At 38.9% G+C, this 18759-nt stretch overlaps 1 protein-coding gene across 2 annotated transcripts; it reads right to left on the minus strand.

Annotated features, from left to right (window-relative positions):
• Positions 1-2597: 2597 nt before the first annotated feature.
• pld5 (phospholipase D family member 5) lies at positions 2598-16197 on the minus strand. Of its 2 annotated transcripts, none has more exons than XM_085356314.1 (10): positions 16039-16197; positions 8481-8617; positions 7981-8164; positions 7683-7791; positions 7053-7180; positions 5831-6028; positions 5075-5226; positions 4684-4849; positions 4472-4562; positions 2598-2860 (listed from the first exon to the last, which is right to left on the minus strand). In XM_085356314.1, exons 1-10 carry the CDS (start codon positions 16195-16197, stop codon positions 2598-2600), a joined length of 1587 nt encoding a protein of 528 aa, XP_085212440.1. The 2 variants fall into 2 exon arrangements, with proteins under 2 accessions (XP_085212440.1, XP_085212441.1); XM_085356315.1 differs by lacking the exon at positions 16039-16197 and adding an exon at positions 11089-11121.
• Between the last annotated feature and the right edge of the window lie 2562 nt (positions 16198-18759).

Genomic DNA, 18759 nt, shown 5'->3' on the forward strand with positions numbered 1-18759 from the left:
TACTTCTGTTTTTAGTGTACAGGTAACACTTTTCTCTCTCCTTTTTGGGTATTTTCTTGTAAGTTTGCTGTTTGTCTGTCCACCCTTGAGTGGCCAAAAATATTCTGAAAAATATTTTCCTTATTTTCCTTTTTCCACAAACCTTGACTTGATCTCAGAGGATAGATGTTTTATTTGGCCATAGCTCAAATGTGGCCTCTCACCGTATGACAGCTGGGATAGGCTCCAGTCACCCCATGACCCTGAATTGGACAAGCAGTAAATGGGACGGATAGATTAAGCCTTATAACCTGTCTTATCCAAGCATTGTCTGACAGTGTTTGAACAAACTTGGCTTTGTCAGTCTTTAAGTGCCTCCGTTCAAGCTTGAGGTCAGATATGTCACAGTTTTTAGGTTAAGGACCCAAATATAGACTCAGGATACAGGTGGGATAAACAAAATGCAACTTTATTGGTGGATAAAAGCCCAATAAATAATAAGTTTCATAAATCCAACAGCAGAGGTGATACATGCAAACAAACTAGGAGAATAAACAAAAACTGCAAGCACAGACAAAGAGAAGACAGCACTATGTATACTCACACAGTAAAAGTTAATCAAGGAAATGAGACACTGGTGCACAGAATCAACACAATCACAGGGGAGGAAGAAGGAACTGAATATGAGACACAGAAGACAATTAACGAGTAAAGTAATTCAGAAAGAAAATAACAATAACTAAACTGGGAACCTCAGACACAAAAGTAAATTTAATAAAGGGAAAAGACACCAAAGGAAAACAAAGAGAAAGAACTGAGGAAACGAATAAACTCTAATTAAAAAAACAAAAAAACAAACTCGAACTAAGAACTCAAAATAGCAAAATCATGGGCAATGACAAGATTATTTTGTACCAATCCTTGATGTTCATTAGTCTTAAATATATCTATATCTATATCTGGATGCCCATTGTGATATTAGATATATTCATTAATATATAGTAGAAGTAATTCCTTTGAGCTAGAGAATCTCTTTAGCAGGGCTATCACACACAGCTCTGTCTGTGAGCATGGCAGCACTATCCTCCTGTTTGTGATGGGGCCTTCAGTTAGAGGAAATGTGGCATTAAAGGGTAAAGAGTAATTTTTTTCAGATAGTGAAAGACTGTGGGGCTGAACCAGTGTCATGTAGAAGATAACTGTAAATCCCACATGGTTGATCAAATGGACTCCCAGAAAAAAAAATACAGCATGAGCATACTAGATCCACTCTGAGCTGTGTGTTGGGAATTACTAACCTGCTGCAGTATGAATGCATCTCCTTAACCTACAAGGACCTGGCGTCCACATATGTGGACATCACATTTTGGGTTATTTAGACCAAATTACTCAATTTTGCTCTACAAGGGCCTGATATCCACTTAAAAGGACATTATACTGCTACTGTTCTATCAAAGTTTTAAACGAATATCCTCATATGTGGCTCTTATTTTTCTTAAAAACAAAAATAAGGTAAAAAAAAATCTGGTAATTTTTTGTTTTTACATTCATCGGGCCCCAATATTCCCAAATATCAAAGAGAAATTAAAAATGCATGCCGTGGAAGAGTTCGGGTCTTAAGAGGTTAAAGATGTAAACCACAGGCCTGAGCACGTGTTTGAAGAACAGAAATTCCTCTTGCTCAGTCGATATAGGTCCCCCCGACCCCTAATTGTTCAGCACAAAGTTACGCCAATGGTCCAGCTCAGGGCAAAACAATCCCAGTCCTGAATACTCCTGCTGTCATGTTAAAAAAGTGTGGGTGTTGTGGTGCTGACCCAAATCTCAAACTTGGATTTGTTAGTAAATTTGTCTTTTTCCAGTTATTAACTGTGAAGTGCTGGTAAGATGAGTCACTTGAGAACTCTCAAATCCTTTATTTAAATTATGCATTTTTAAACCAAAACTATTCAAGGCTTATTTTTTGTCTGCAGGCTTTTGAGCATTTAACTTGCAGCTTATTACTGGCTTGGATGGAAAGACAGGATAAGGCAAAACATACCTATAAATACTTTTGTTCTGTCAGCAATACAAATTTGTATAGTGAAACATTTTGGGCACTAAACATACCAGCAGACTGAAATAAAAACAACACCAACAAGGAAAAAGCTATGTTTTATGAAGACAGATGAATAATTTAAGAGATATGATGAACAGAATAAAACTACTGCATATGCCGGTGTGTGCCATTTCAGGATCTGACCTGATTACAGTTGCAGCCAAACTGTAGATTTAAAAACATATAAAATGCAATGAAGGACTTAAAAATAGTGGATGTATGTAAACTGTTTTGGTGGGTTACACATAGAGAGAATTGTTTTTGTCACATTGCTTGTGCTAGTATATAGTTAATACTGAGTTAATACTGAGATATTGCTTTTGGTATGCATGCAGTATTACATGCTTATATAACAGTCAACAATTAAACATATATTATTATAATACTGAGTCAAAGCAATACTTTGGCAAGTCATACAGTATAGAGTAGGTTTACATTCTTATTTGTGTACATATTTGTAAGAACTAGCATATTTAGGCTTATGGGGCTTTAAGACATACTGGGAAAAGACATTTTGTGCTTATAAATATAAAGGGTAGTTCCATTCATTTTCCTCCTTAGTTTCCATATTTTTTTTTCCCTGTTGCAAGTTTCTGTATTTTCCCTGCTGATCCTTGACTCCATGTCGGCTCTGAGCGTAGCGGGACCTCCAGTCCCTTTCAAAAGTAGCTTTGACATGTTCCAGGATTGTCACTCCTCTGTCTTCAGCACTGCCGTTCATTTTGACCACCAATCCAACTCCTGCATTAATAGCAAAATCACTGCCAACCCAGTCATGGTTCCCTGTGAGCGACAAAGACAACAGTGTCAGATAGCGCCCGTAAAAGTCATTATTTAAAAAGAAATAGCTTTACATTACTGTATCTTGAATCTTGATATGTGTCTGCATATGTATATACCACTTGGTGCTTGTGTGTCTTTGGATGAGCGAGTAAGAATCAAATATAGCAGTGCTAGTTTAGTTTAGCAGTCTTAGTTAAAAGACATGTCCCCTGTTTCACAAAACATCCTCTCCTGAACTGTTTCTTGGAAAAGCACAGTAACTTTCTGGAATTTTCTCACAAACCTCTGTGATGATATGACTTCCCATAAAATGTACTGTAGCTGTAAGGATTGAACTAGCCATATGTGAGACACTTTGTGGTTGTGACTTGTCCTTTGACTTAAAGCAGCGGTCTCCAAACTTTTTTGCGCCACGGACCGGTTTATGCCCGACAATATTTTCATGGACCGGCCTTTAAGGTGTCGCGGATAAATACAACAAAATAAAACTAGTACCGGTACCGAAAAAAAGAAAATTTATTCATAACACACGTGAAAAGACCCAGGAAAACCGAGTAAACGATAAAGACGATAACAAAATAACGCTGAAAACCGATAAAAACCCTGAAAACTATACATTTCACACCTGAGCCTCAACTCTCGCGGCCCGGTACCAAACAACTCACAGACCGGTACCGGTCCGAGGCCCCGGGGGTTGGGGACCGCTGACTTAAAGTATTTATCTGAAACTCACAGTCTTTTATTTTCTTCTCATCTTGCTCTTTGTCTTTTCTTGTCTATATGCTCATAAAGCAAGCCAATACAGCAATGTTTGAGCTATTGCTCAAGTTAAAATGTTCAAGTTTTATACATTTTGCTTTGGTATGTGGTATGACTCACTAAACCCAGCTACTAAAAAAGCCAATAAAAATCTGTACCTCAAAAAATTTATTTCCCACTGTTTTGTTTTATATTGAATTAACAAATGCAATGTAAGATGATCTTTTATTTCCCTTTGGACAAACAGGCTCATTGTCCCATTTCAATCTTTGGATAAAGCTATGATAAAATAGATACCTCCTGGCTATAAGTAATAAAAACAAAAAGAGAGTGGTAACAGCATACTTATGTATCTCATAGCATTTTCCAGTTGAACATCTGTTAAATGCCAACCCTAACTTAGTATGCTTGCTGACCTTCTTCATCCCTTCATGACCACAGTGTACCCATCTTTTAAAGCAGTTTCCAGCAGCACTCACTATGTCACAAAGCTCAAATCTTCTTGAACATGACAATGAGTTCACTGTTCTCAAATCTCCTTTACAGTCACTATTCTAAATAAAGTAGTGCACCTCTTGGGAAGTCGTGGAACAGGACATTCTTATCACGTGCTGCTTGATAAATCTACATCAACTGTTTGATGCTTTTATGTCATTATGGACAAAAACCTTTGGGAAATGTTAACATTAAGAATTAAGGTAGTTTTGAAGGCAAAAGGGATCCAACTCCATACTAGCAATGTGTACCTAATGAAGTGGCCAGTTAGTCTATGCATATTTTTGTTGTCAAAAGCTTTATATTAAGATACTTTGAAACCTGCAAAAACCCCAAAACACACATTATATTTCCTACCAATGTAGACTGCATTGTCGGTCACCATGTACTTGTTGTGGTTGAGCCCAAGCTGAATGTCATCGTTCTGCTCCTTGTGACTAAAAAAACGCTAGAAAAAACAACAATTTAACAAAAAGCATGTATAATAAGAAATAATAATTCATAAGTGCAGTATGAATTAAAACTTGTCCATGAGTAGTTAAAACTACAGGTGTAAGTGATTCGCTTACCACTTCCAGGGAACAATTGTAAAGCTGAACGCAGAGTGACTTGAGGGAGGTCACAAAATTAAAGGTGAGTGGATGAGTTTTCTTCCAGAAGCTTATGAGCAGACGAACTTTGACCCCTCTTAATACCACAGCTTCTCTGATGACTTCATCGATAGACGACCAATACCTAAAAATCCAACTAGTGTTATTATTGTGGACAATGCTTTTCAGTCTAAAGATACTGAAGGGCATAGAGTTCGAAAATTCCACGTTGCTATATTCTGGGTATATTCTAGTTTGCCATGAATTGTGTCCTCTGATACAGACACACATGTACAGTATGAATGTAAAATGACCTCATAAATGTTCCTGTAAAAAGGATTTAAATGTCAAAGCTTGCCCCGGCACACACCTTGTGACTGAGGTTCCTCTGAAACTCCTTTTCACCAGAGGGAGATAGTCTGTCACTGATATGAAGATAAATGTCTTTGCACTCTGAATGACTTGATAGATGGCATCTACATCTCGGGTGCGATCTTTGGAGCAGAAGAGTTCAGGAGAGGTCTACAGAAAGGACAAGGCATGTTTGGTCCCCAAAATTATGTAAAAATCACAAAAATGAAACAACTGAGACACACGGTTAAAGTTTAGGATAACTTTCAAAAATGTGTGTGTTTCAATTCAACAAAGAATACACAATCCACTAATAAAAATAGGTATATACATTTCAATGTAACATTTCTGCAGAGAAAAAGGAAAGAAAACAAGAAAGCACATTTCAACGACCATTTATCATTACTAGAATAAGTGGGGCAAAAGATCAAGGTTGGTTTGCCAACAGCCTTGACAGTATGGCTCCATTAGTTTCCTATAAGATGATAAATGTTTTAAATGTAGCTGATAAATGTCTTGTCGCTTTGAGAGCAACAAGATTCATTAACGTAGTGAGATATTCAGACTCAAGTTGCTCCTTAGTGCGATAATAAGATGATTAATCATTTTCTGTTTATATTTGTTATTAATATGTAATAACACTCTTATAAAGACATTCACTATAAGCCCCGAGGCAGGAAATTGGTGCCTCAAGAAGTATATGAACCACTGCATTTTGTGAAGAATTGATTTATGTATGCACTAAGTCCTGTAACATAAGAAAGCTGTTACTCACAGACACATAAGCGGTGGCGGGGGTGGAGTTAAGTTGTAGCTGCAGGGCATTGTTCTTTCCATAGAGAGCAGTTACTCTCTTTGACCAGATGGAGGGGATGTAGTCCCTTTCGTGGAGCTGCCAGTAAAATGAAAAGACTCGGTGGAGGTCCAGAGCCAGACAGCTGCAGTTATACACCACCACCCCCAGTTCTTTCCTCTGTGGTGTGTGAGAAAGAAGTAGGAAGAGGTGATGCAGCAGAAAAGTTAAAATATTGAGTGTGCTCTGCAGACGTTATAGAGGGTATAAAAGAATTAAAGAAAGGGACTGAGTTCAGAGAGAGAATAGTAACGTTTCATGGATTGATGATCTTCTATTAATTTTCAGATTAAATAGGATAAAAATGAAGAGCGAAAGGTACTATTATAGAATATCACTAATTTAAAGGTATTTAGCCAAAAATAATATATGATAAAATGATGCTAAAAGAGGAAAAAGAGGAAAAGTCAAGACAATAACAAAGGCAATAAGCTGGATGTCATCATAGATATATAATCATTTCAAAGGAATCTGTCTAAAAGCGAATAAGCTGGATATTATTCCAGTCCTACCAAAGAATTTAAATAACTGGAGCACAAGCAGGCTAACACTGCAATCCACAGAGCTGCTAGTGTGGGTAAAAACAACAAAATGAAAGAAGAAGAGACAGATGTCCTAAATACATTCTTGTCTGCTCATTAAATAGATGGCAGAAAATTTCTTTTGTGTTTGGTGTTTCTGTTTTTTGTCTGTTTCTTTTTTAACGTGTGCCCCTGAAGGAGGAACACAGAGGTTTCAGTTTGTTACCACAGAGGGTCAATTTCAGACATATGTGTCTGGCTTGCAGTGCTTACTACACACATCCAGTGTATGTGTGCTATTCCTTCATTCCTTCTTGCTCATTGTGACTTACACTGATACAGCAGTCCTACCTCCAACCAGTGCTGAAGCACCAAAAAGGGCTGGGCAATCACTTCAGGTTACAGTATGCTAATGCATTCTGGTTCCTGCTCTATTATGAATTACATACTAAATGAAAAGTGAAATGCTACTTGTCTTTCTGACCATCTCAGACAACAACCTTAAATCATTCCTGATTTCTGTTGGCAGTGCTGCAGTACCTGCATAAAGAAAGCGTGGCTAATTTACATTATGTGTTACTCTTTAAAGACCCAGCAAACCAGATGCTGATGTGCGCTTTTACCTTGGAGAGTGACCTCCAGTCCATATCAGCGCTCCCGATGTAAATGTGCTTCCGATCCACTATCCAGAATGAGGAATGGAGTCCGCCTCTGGTAAAAAGTGTCATGTTAACAAAATGAACCTCTGCATCTAATCCGTGTGAAGGATAAAAAGAGACAGAAAAGAGAGAAAATGAAAAGTTTAAGAGAAAAAGAAAGAGAAAATTGTGTAAATCTGACAGTTGGCCTTGTACTGTCTGACAAGAACAGGGGCCAACGCAGGCAGTCTGAAAGGCAGTATTTGACAGGAAACCAGACTGTACATTTTCATCCATTCAAGGTTTTTTGGCCTTGATTGTGAAGTCTGGCAGATGCATATGGTGTAGAGCTCCTGGGTGCTGCTGCATGCTGTAAATGCATCTGTTTTCCTTGAGGCAGGTCATTGATATTTCATGCCATACCTACAGTGTGGTTCTGCTGTCCTAAAGTGGGTTGCTTAAGAAACTCAACTAAATGTATCCTGGAGGATGAGAATCTCGTTAATAAAACTCTATAGGGTTGTCGGATGAATTGTAAATGTATATCTTCGTTGTTGTTTGCCAAAGTGACACAACAAATTGCCTTTCTGAAATAAAAATGCCACATCCACTCACTGTGTGCTGCCAAGGCCTTCAGCTCAGTCGAGTTTGTCAGACTACTGGCAATCTTCAGCTTAACCCCACGAGATTTTAGCCTGAGCAGTCTCTGGAACAAAAGCTGACCCTGAGGAAGAGAATGATGTTCTGTGTTACTGTAGCGCAGCGACTGACCAATGTTCCTGCATTTCTTTTAGAAGGGCAGCTCTTATTTCGTTGCAGGAATAACCTTATTAAATTGCATTTGGTTTTACAGATCAAATGGGAAATGCAATTGGCTCATTGTTCTACCGGACTGGTTACTGTGACTTTGTACCTGTTTGGCGGGGTTTGGGATTGTCTCCAGGTCCCAGGAGTTTAAGTCCCAGGCAGATGACACCACTTCAATTGAGTGCTTCGCCTGGTCCAACAGTGTGTGAAAGCCAACGGAGACAGGAAGGTGGGGTCTGCCATCCATGGAGAAAGAGAGGTCGTCTGGAATGTTCTCCACAAGTACAATGCTGAAAATAAAAGATTCCTTCAGTGTCTGGAGCTTTAAAGAGGAACACCACCAACACAACAACCCAGCAGCTCAAAGCCTTTACACATAAATCCTTTTATGGGTCTAGATTTTAACAATAAAAAGTGAGGTACAGATCCACATCAGAAATCTCTACCAGAATTAAATAATGAAATAGTAATATGTAATTCTGAATTGGTAATGATTGAGTCCAGATTAAGACTATGTTGAGTTAGTAGAGACAGTCGCTGTGAATACACTGTGCTTTACATGAATGGAACCTCCACAATTTCCTTTAATCTTGCGAAACATCCTACTGGCAGTCTTTGCTGCAGTTTTCCTCGGTGATTCCATCTTCATCGTCCCCCCAAATGTCCACAGATGAGAAGATCAGTGCTACCAGAACAGCAAAGCAGCAAACAAGGGCAAAGATGGCAATGCACTTCTGCTGGGTCTGGAAGATACATTAGAAACACACACGACACTAACAAATGTCAGACACAATGTTTTATTTCTGGAGGGGTTTTTTTTTTGTGAACAGTGCTGCAGTAACTTTTCTGCTTTTTTTGTGTGTCCCTTTTGTGCACTGTGGGCACATAAACACTTGTGCAATGTGAATAATGACGATCAAAATAACAACTATGGCCTTCGTTTGACAGCAGAAACCTTGCTTTGATAACCAGTATACTGCAGATTTCAATGCTCTGGAGCAAAAAATCCCCCAGCTTCAACGATCCCACTTTATGCTACAGAGCCGGACAAGTGAAGTAGAACATTCTCCAGCTGACAGCAAATTGATGCACACTAAATCCAGTCTATAAGGTGTATTGGAAAGTGCAAGTTTTTGCTTCTCGTCATACCGACTGCTTTGTTGTCCATGCAATTCCCATCTGAAAAGGGGTTTTATGAGCTTTGTGTCAAGGTGGCAGCCAACGTTACACTTATGTTAAGCAATATTGCAGGCAATATTTGTGCGCATGTATGTGTGTGCAGTGTATGTCTGTAGGGTTTGTAATATAGGTAGAGTGACAGTCAGTATGAGGTCAGAGGTTGTAATGTTGGAGCCCTGATCCAGCCTGAGGAGTCTTGATTTTCACAGTTTTAAAAGTGCACTTAGGCGTTTTTGTTTTGTTTTGTCAGTTGGTGAGCTGTCAACATCACATTACATATTCTCTTTTGTTGTGTTCTATCAGTCAAATGAATTGCATCCCACTGATTATCTTGGCAGCATAAGCAGGGGGTTTTTCCTTAAAAAGAAAATTTCCGTCTAAAAATTCTACAGCTTTTATTAAAAAAAATAAAAAAATAAAAAAAAGCAATTCAGCATCAAAATATAGAAATATGAACAGCAGGAGGTTTGTGGACTCAAATATTGCCTCGGGCAGTGAGGCTGAAAGACAGGTGCTAGCTGGGTGCACCATACACTCTTCTGTTGGCCTCTGAGGCCATTGAGCTCTTCATTACATTTAGCAGAGTCAAGGACCATGCTTAACTTGTGGATGTGCACATGGCTGGGAGGAAATGAACAGAACTGACAGTGTGAGATAGGTCATCCACTTACAGAAGGTACTGATGCAGTATGTCGCTGTAAAAGGACAACAACACATCTAATATACAGGAAAAAATAGCCTAATATGGCAAGGAGTGAATAGATAGCTGTTCCAATAACTACTAAATAATTTGATCCATCCATTCGCTTCTGTTTATCTATTTTAGGGCCGTGGGTGGCGCTCGAGCCTATCCCAGCTGTCTTAGGGTGAGAGGAAGGGTACACCCTGGTCACCAGTCTTTCGCAGGGCTAACACATAGACACAGACAACCATTCACGCTCACATTCACTCCTGCACTCAGACCTATGAGCAATTTAGTGTTTCTATTTAACCTAACCCAGGGGTGCCCAATCCCGGTCCTCGAGAGCTACCGTCCTGCAGCTTTTAGATGCATCCTTGTTCCCACACACCTGAATCACATGAATGGCTTGTTATCAGGCCTTTGCCAAACATGATGGCATGCTGAAGAGATCAAACCATTTGATTCAGCTGTGTCGGAGTAGGGATGCATCTAAAAGCTGCAGGATAGTAGCTCTCGAGGACCGGGATTGGGCACCCCTGACCTAACCCCACTAACTGCATGCCTTTGGACTGTGGGAGGATGCCAGAGTACCCGGAAAGAACCCACACCAACTTGGGGAGAACATGCAAACTCCACACAGAAAGATGCTGGCCTGATGGTGGAATTAAACTCAGGACCTTCTTGCTGTGAGGCAACAGTGCTAGCCACCGTGCTGCCCTAAATAATTTGAATTATTGATAAAATAATTATTTATCAAGCAAATATTATGTGAGTGGTTACAACTTCTGAATACTTCCAGTTTGGACACATTTGATTGGGTTCTGGGCAATTGTTTTTGTAATTTATTAAGTTATTTTCTTAACTTTTGTAATGTTTGCTACTGCATTTAAAACAGTGTTTGTAATTAATAAACTTATCTTACATAATTGTTGAAAAAAAAAGCAACATTTCCAGCTCTTATATGCTAATAGTCTCTTTCTCAAAATTATTTTACATCAGATGTTTTTTGGTGGCAACTGCAACTACTGTGCACCGAGCTATAAGGATGGCTGTGTTATTTGCCATTTTGCATCATTTAAAGACTAAAGGAGAGACTGATTTATATTAAAAAAATCTTGGATAGTAAAAAACACTTTGACGAAAACCTAAAGTTTTGATATACATATGAGCTTTTAGTTTTAATATGGTTTAAAAAGATAAGGAATTTAAGAGTTTAATCAATCAGGCAGTGAAACACTGGTGTACTGAAACCTAGAGAAAAAAGTCCAAGAAAAAACATGCATTGCAATCCACCTATGGCCAAAAGGAGACTAACATTGCCTATTAAATATAGAAAGAGCTGAAAAACATCACCTTTAATGGCTCCTGTGGGGTTGGTCCTGCCATGAGAGCAGCATTCCTTTAAACTACAAGGTGGGAAACAGGAGCTCAGTCACACATCTTTGCCTCTCTTTTCCACCCAGCCCTCAGCCTGTTCAAATCTGATGTCTTCACTCTTGGTCCTTGTCTTCATCCTGCAGGTACCTCAGTGTCCCAAAAGGTCTGTCTGTGTGGGCATCAGCTTCTGGTTTGTTATGTGTCCTGACATGGTTCTTCTAGCAGCTGATTGTGTGTGTGTGTGTGTGTGTGTGTGTACTTGTGTGTGAACTGTGTGTGCGGTTCACTGTCTGCCTTACAGTCGAAGCGGTGAGAGAGAAGATGAAAGACCAACCCCCTCTTGTTCAAAATGGCCAATAAAGAGCCGTAGCTTTGAGCTCCAGTACCCTCCTCCCCCTCCCTCACTTTCCCTCTTCTCTTCCTTTTCCAGCTGTATTTCCCTCCTTTATCTGCCAAGTGAATAAAACTCATCTGGCAGCAAGCAGTTGGTCTGTGCTTAGAAGGGAGCGATGCTGAAACATGCCATTAGTAAATGTGACAGCTGCAGCAAAACTCCCCCAAAATATTTTGGACTCAGTAGATCGCACATGCCTGCTCACCATACTGTATGCAGGCGCATGCACACCCACACTCAGCATTCACGGTTACACTCAGAAAATATTGAGGCATCTACAAAAGCCCTATAGCTCCCATTAATAATTGATATAAATGGAAGTTGGCATAATTATCTTCTTTAATTCCCACTTTGTTTAAATCACTGCAGTAGATTTGCTTTATTCCAGTGGAATGAACCATGTTTCAATTCTGCTATAGCTTTAAGAGCTCCTCATATTATTGCACAGAAGGGTCTCAGTGGGGAAAAAAATGAAATATGTAAAATCCTTTTTCCTTCCTCCTCCCCCCCCCCACAACTCTTTCCTCACAGATGAATATATGCTTAATGGCAGCAAAACGACATATGCTCCAAACTGCAGGTACGCTTCTGTTATGTTTATGAGACCTGTATGTGAGGTCGAAAAATGTTAGGAGGAATCTGTATGCACTACTGCATTTAAGTAAACTTTAAAGAAATGTGTTGATTTTTCTAATTTTAAGTTATACATACCAACAATTTCATCAGTAAAAAATTTGCTTTAAATTTCATATCTCCTTCATGCTGAACTGTAGTAACTTTAGCGACTCCCTGAAATCTTATGCAGAGCCATCATCCGGTGCAATTTTCAATTTAAACATTGTTTAATTGATGAACAAATACCTGCAAAAATAAAACTTCCATCAGGGTGTGCCTCAGCTGTGCTAATCAGCAGATGCAGTTGTCTCACTCAGCATTTATATAGATGCATGTTAGTAACATTCTTGCCACAAAAAAAGCATTAGCACTTAGCTATGCCACAGAGGCTGGAGGGGTTTTTGCTACATTCACTCTCTTAGGCAAAAACAGATGTATTTGCATGGCTGGGAGCAAATAAGAATGACTCTCAGAGACAGGTCAGTAAATTATGCTACTGATATAGTAAGATAGAACTGCTTGAAGTAACATTTATCAGCAGACTCTGTAGGCTAGCAGCAAAATATTGCAACAGTGCTAGTATTCCATAGCTTTGTGGACTTTATCACAAATTAACCCGTCAAACAAGCAATTTGTGCTGTAGAGTTTTGGAGTGACTCTTTTAATACAACTAATACTCATGAATACATTCTTTCTTCAAAGTTTCAAACACATTAATACACAAAATGCATGCAGAGTACAAAGTTTGAATTTTAACTAAAAAAAAGACACATTAAGACGAGATCTCGTAGTAGTGGAATAAAAACGTAACAGGGAAAACTGCTTTGCCTGTCTAGGACAGGTGCCCTCTGCACGTCAAACTGCATTTGTGTGTGTATGTGTGTGTGTGTGGGTGACAGAGTGAGAGAGAGAGAGAGAGAGAGAGAGAGAGAGAGAGAGTGAGAAAGAGAGAAAGGGATGGGTCAACAAAACTATTTGAGTTACTTCCCATGAGAGGTGAATGTTCCTAAAGCTGCACACATGGGGTCATACAATCACACTTTCAAACTGAGAAAGAAACAAAGTGACATGCCGAATTGGATTTTCAGTGTTCCCAACCATCACAAGCTCAGACGGAGTTATAAAGGGCAATTTATAGCTCAGCAACAAAGTGAGTGAGACTCTGGTCACTGGCGGTCATGACAGAAAACTGTTGACATAAACAATTTAGTAACTGCACAGTCATTTCACTGATAGACTTTTGAATAGTAAGGCATGGAATACCTACCAAGCAACAATGAGCAAATGATCCAAATATAAGGGTTCTATAGCAGTAGAGGTATGTGTGAAAAATGATGATGGTGAAAGTATCTTGAGGTGTAAATGTTTCAGCTAGCTTTATTGCTTCTGTTTTACAAAACAGGAAATGGATCCTAAATTTCTTCAAATTTTTTGTCCTTTCTGTTAGAATTAAATGTTTCAAGATGCATTTAAAGCACCTGCTTTTTAAACTCAATTTAAAATGCTTTATTACTTTTTAACAGGCCATCTGTACTGTCCTTTGAGGCTTACATTTATAATTACTCTATATGACATCTTGTCTCCTTTTACTAGCTCCACATTAATTAAGGTGACCTCCCCTCCCGCTAAAACACCCCCCCTGTGATTGCCTGTGAAGAACGCTTCTGTGTATAGGTGTTTCACCTTCACACCGAAAGCTCAACAGCAGGTTTTCCATGAGCGCACAGGACGTGGTGTTTTCTAACGTCATAGTCAGGGTGATGTGCTGAGTGAAAGCTGACTGGGCACAGCGCCACAGGAGACAGCTAGGCAACATGCCAAAGGGAGTGTGGATGGGGTGCAGATAGGGATCCAGCAATGAAAAATGATCCTGTTAGGTTGTCTCACTCTATCAGTAATTGTCTGTCCCCAGCAGAGCACTGGGTTTACTAGTTCTCTTCAGCTAACAGGCCACATGGTTAAAAGACAGACAATCAGTTAATGTTTAACTTTTTTTTCATGACCAAGAATTTGCTTGATACAAAATTATTAAGATCTCAAGGTAAGCAGTCATTCCAGAAAACTGTTTACAATTTACCAGTAATGGAGCTTTGTTTACTAATTTATTGAATATACATTATATTAATAATGGTGATGCTTCACATGCTCTCTTTTGAAGAAATGCTTTCTGCAGGAGGCTTCAGAGGTCACAGCAAACTTTACACTTCGTCCCTTCCTGTCTCTCTGTACAGGACATTTTCTTATGTGCAGTAGAGTCCTCCAACACAAAGAACTAATTAATAGTCTCACATTTAAGAGCCACACAGTGCTAACACATTAGTATGTGTAATTATGATGATTTAAAAACCTTGCCATGCACACATTTTGGCTTTATTACTACAAGAATGAGAACAGGGTTAGCTAGTTTTTCTTGACAATTCTCTTAAATGTAACAACAATATCTCAGTGGGCATTTAAGTTACTGAAATGCAGATAAAGTGGATTTTTATGCTATGATGGACAATTTGCAGCAATAGGAAAGGGAATGTAGAGAAAATGGCTTTATACCGTTCTGCTGCTTATAAACAGGAAAGAAAGTAAGTGAATCTCTTGGAAGGACACCCCGTAAATGCATAGCTTCATCAATTCTGCTCAATATTTTAAGTATATTAACTGGCTTCCGAAGATCTAATTGGCCTAACTGGATCTAAATCATGTCTGGAAAGATTCGATTCTGAGTTAAAATTCTGTGCAACAGAACTGTGTTGGGAGTAATGGTGCAATGCTTTAAAAGGAATTAGAAATATTAGACATTTTTCCCTTTTTGTGAAAAATGCTAACACATAAAATGGTCAGAGATACATATCAGATTGATATTTATCCAGCCACCAAGCAGGAGGTAGCATAGGTGAAGATTTTAAGATTTTCATAGGCAGTGACCATGATGGACAGGTTTAGAAATTAGTCTATAGAAGCTATCAGCTTAAGTTAAGTGATTTAGAGCTAAAGTTAGAGAGGCATGACTGAGATGGTTTGAACATGGTGCAGGATAGCGGATATACTGGCATAGTTCACTGATATGAAACTACCAGGGGAAAGAGGAAGATTCGTGGAAAGTGAAGGGGGACATGCAGAGGGCTGGTGTGACAAAGGATGATGCTAGAGATGAAGTAAGATTGAGGCAGATGATTCGGTGTGGTGACTTCTAAAGGGAGAAGCCATTGCATAGCTTACTTTTCCCTTTTTGGATAATTCCTTATTTGCATCATGTGATTTTATCATTCTGAACAAATCATCAATCTTCAATCTTAAATATAATCAGCCTATCTCTATTTATCGGCTACCATTGGCCTTAAAGCTAGCAGTAGTTAAACTGTTACTTGAAAAGCCATCACTTGAACCAGCTGTCTTAAACTTTCATTTTATCTCAAAAATTTCTCGAACAATTGTAAAACAGCTAACAGATCATCTGCAGGGGAATGAAGAGTTTCAGTCAGGTTTCACAGCTTTAAAGCATAATGTTTAAAGAAATACTTAAGTAAACGCGAATGCTTATAAAGACGAGAACGGACTCAAACTCTAAGAAATCTGCAAAATCTGGTAGGTAAACCTGAGCATTTGTCCTTTTTGGGTTGATGTGGATTTGCTGGGTGTGAACCAGCTGGAAAGAAAGTTGTAATTTATTTTCATTGGAGGCAACAAACCTCAGCTGCATACTCCAGTGTTAAAGCAGATACATCACAAGCATGCAAAGTGAATGGATTTCCAGCAGATGGAGTGAATCGCTCCTCTAAACTCACAGAATGGCTCATTGCATATTTGACAGTTGCTGACACCTTTTTTCTTCTAGCTAGTTTTACACATCTACAATAATCAAGGTTTAACTTTACCTCTTCACTTTTAAAAAAGTAACTGATGTTTGTAAGGAAGTTGCTTACCCTTTCCAGCTTTTCTCTGTTTCGCAGGTAGATGGATGCAGAGTAGCCATGCTGCTGGATTGCACTGTAACTGCTGGTTTTCAGTTGGGACACATAGGGCAGAGGTGTTGGGGGAGCCTCGTCTTGCTCCCTTGACCTTGGATCATCTGACAGTTCCATTGATGACCTGTGTTCTGCTGCTGTCTGCTGGGGTGCAGAGATGCTCTGAAGTACACACACACACACACACACACACAGAGATGCTGCCACTCCTGTCCTCCTTTTTTTTTTCTTCTCCAATCTATCTTTCAGAAGCTGAATCAGCCACTTTTACTCTCTGTGGTGCCTGAGCTACAGTTTGTAGTACAGTCTCCCAGGCATAATGGGAGGGGCAGAAATGGGCTTCTGTAAGCTTGTGAACAGGGCGGAGGTGCAATTTGAGCAGCTGCATGGATGTACTGAACAAGACAGAAAGCATCAGAAAGAGATTAATCTTATTGAGAAAAGTGTGAGTACGCTGTGAGACACGTACACATTCTCTTTCCCACACACACAATTGTAGGAAATCGAATTTCTGCCATTTGCACTTCACATGCGGATACTGATACTGGCAGAGACAGAATGTCCTGAAGTACTCTAACTTCACCTTAAGAAACCTTTTATACAGGACCATATGCCAGGGGAGCACACACCGCACACACAAAGATTTTTATAGCCACGACAGTTTATGTTGTGAATACAAAAAGGCTGCTGGTGTAAGAAAAACTGACTTTGCCCCGACCTACTTCACAACACAAGTAACCCTGTGACCACTGTGTTCATAGTACCACAGTGATATTTACATTATTTGTCTCCTCATTGATTAAAGATTGATGGCTGAAATTATTTTAAACAATAGAATTTTGGAAATGCATTGAATGTGTTGTTTTACAAACTGATGATTTTTAACATTAATGTAATGATTATATTGTTAGCAGCCAGTTACTTTATGTTAGCATAAAGACTAAAGCCAGGATGAACCTAGCATGTAGGCAATCAATTCAGTGTAGCATTGTTTTGGTATTTTCTGACACATTGTACTTGAGTATATTTGATCCAAAAGTCCAGAAAATTTGGAAAGTGTGGAAAATGTGCACCAGTGAAGTCATATTAAATAAGCTGTTTCCTAAGTCTTTAGGAGGTGGCTTACATGATGTCAGGCTAACATTTGGAGGCTGCATTCTGAAGTGGAGCATTTTGGCCATTAGTGTTAATGTCTGGTTAACGGGAAGGCAGGGCAAGCACAGAGCATCATTCTTGTTACCGTTCTTCAATAGAGATTATAATATACAATTCCCTTTCCTTCCAATTAAAAAGCCATATGATAATCAATGACCATTACATTCACATTTTATTGACAATAATCTAAATTATCTCTCTGAGCACGGTTTCTGCCATCTGTACCACTCTATAGTTAATTTGAACACCCAGTTTGCTGACAAAGCTTCTCCTGTTGTTCTCCTCTCCAATGCAGTTCCACACTGATGAACATTCATCAGTGTGGAACTGCAGAATATGTAAATTACACAAGTAGCCCAAACAGTCACAGTGTAGCATCATACACCTTACTCACACTGAGGTAACAGGATTACTATTGCTGTAATACTACTATTGCAAGTTAAACTGAATAATGTGTAGCATGTAAGCTGTGCATGACCTAACACATAATTTCAACATTATATATGTTTAAACAATTACTTTTGAAAACTTTTTTTTTTTTTTTTACAAACTACCAAACAGATACCTCAGATCTCAAAAACTGCAGTGTTATGAAAACTTTATTTATATGCAATAAATGCAGTGTGAGGGTGGTAAAGCCCATAGGGAACCTGAACTTAATGAAACTAAGTGGGAGCAGTTTAGTCAAACTTAGCATTTCCAGTAGATGAGCACCTGCACAATCCCTGATGTGCACCAGCAGTTGTGGTGAAAGTTGTTCACAGGGGAGAAAAACCCTGACACAGCTTTAAAGGATTAAGGAAGTGGAGCAGAATATCTGAAGACACACAATTAGTAGTGCGGTAACTCTAGCAATGTGGCCTCTAAAACCTAATTTGTCGTGTGTACTTTCTTCTGCAAAGAGTTGGAGTGAAGCCAGACTGGGAGGTGGATTGGGCAGATTGTGGTGGAAGGATGGCAGTTCAAAAGAGATTGTGAGGTGATGAAGGGCAAGAAGTGGAAACGTAAATGTAATTAATTAATTAGTATTACTAAAGTTAGACAAATAAGTTTAATAACACATTATTAATCATTACCAGTTACATTTTTAGTGGAGGATGAGGGAGTTTTAAATACTTCTTAATTCAACCAAATATAGAAATAATATTGTTATAAGCAATGCAGTTAAACTCAACCAGCCTTTTGTCCCCCTGAGAGTGGAGGCAGTTGAAAAATCCATCCATCGGGCCATTTTCTTCTGCTTGTGCAACTGGCCCAGAGCCTATCCCAGCTCAGAGCCACTGAGTAAGCCGTGGAAAACAGCTCATGATTATCATGCATTTTATTGAAAATGAGAAAAACACTGATATTGCAAGGTTGACATTTAAACCTAACATCAATACAAAAAAAGCTCATACAAAACATCCAAACAAAAAAATCTCCAAATGCTCAAACAAAAGGAAAGATAAAGTATGCCGAGCACAAAATGCAATTATTCATCTTTATTAAAGTTGTTTTGGCTAAAATGTTATTCAACAGTTCTGA

Source organism: Diplotaxodon limnothrissa, linkage group LG6 (genome assembly GCF_057381915.1).
Source record: "Diplotaxodon limnothrissa isolate DT_005_m linkage group LG6, D_limnothrissa_male_GT1.1, whole genome shotgun sequence".
In the NCBI taxonomy this organism is placed as follows: Eukaryota; Metazoa; Chordata; class Actinopteri; order Cichliformes; family Cichlidae; genus Diplotaxodon; species Diplotaxodon limnothrissa.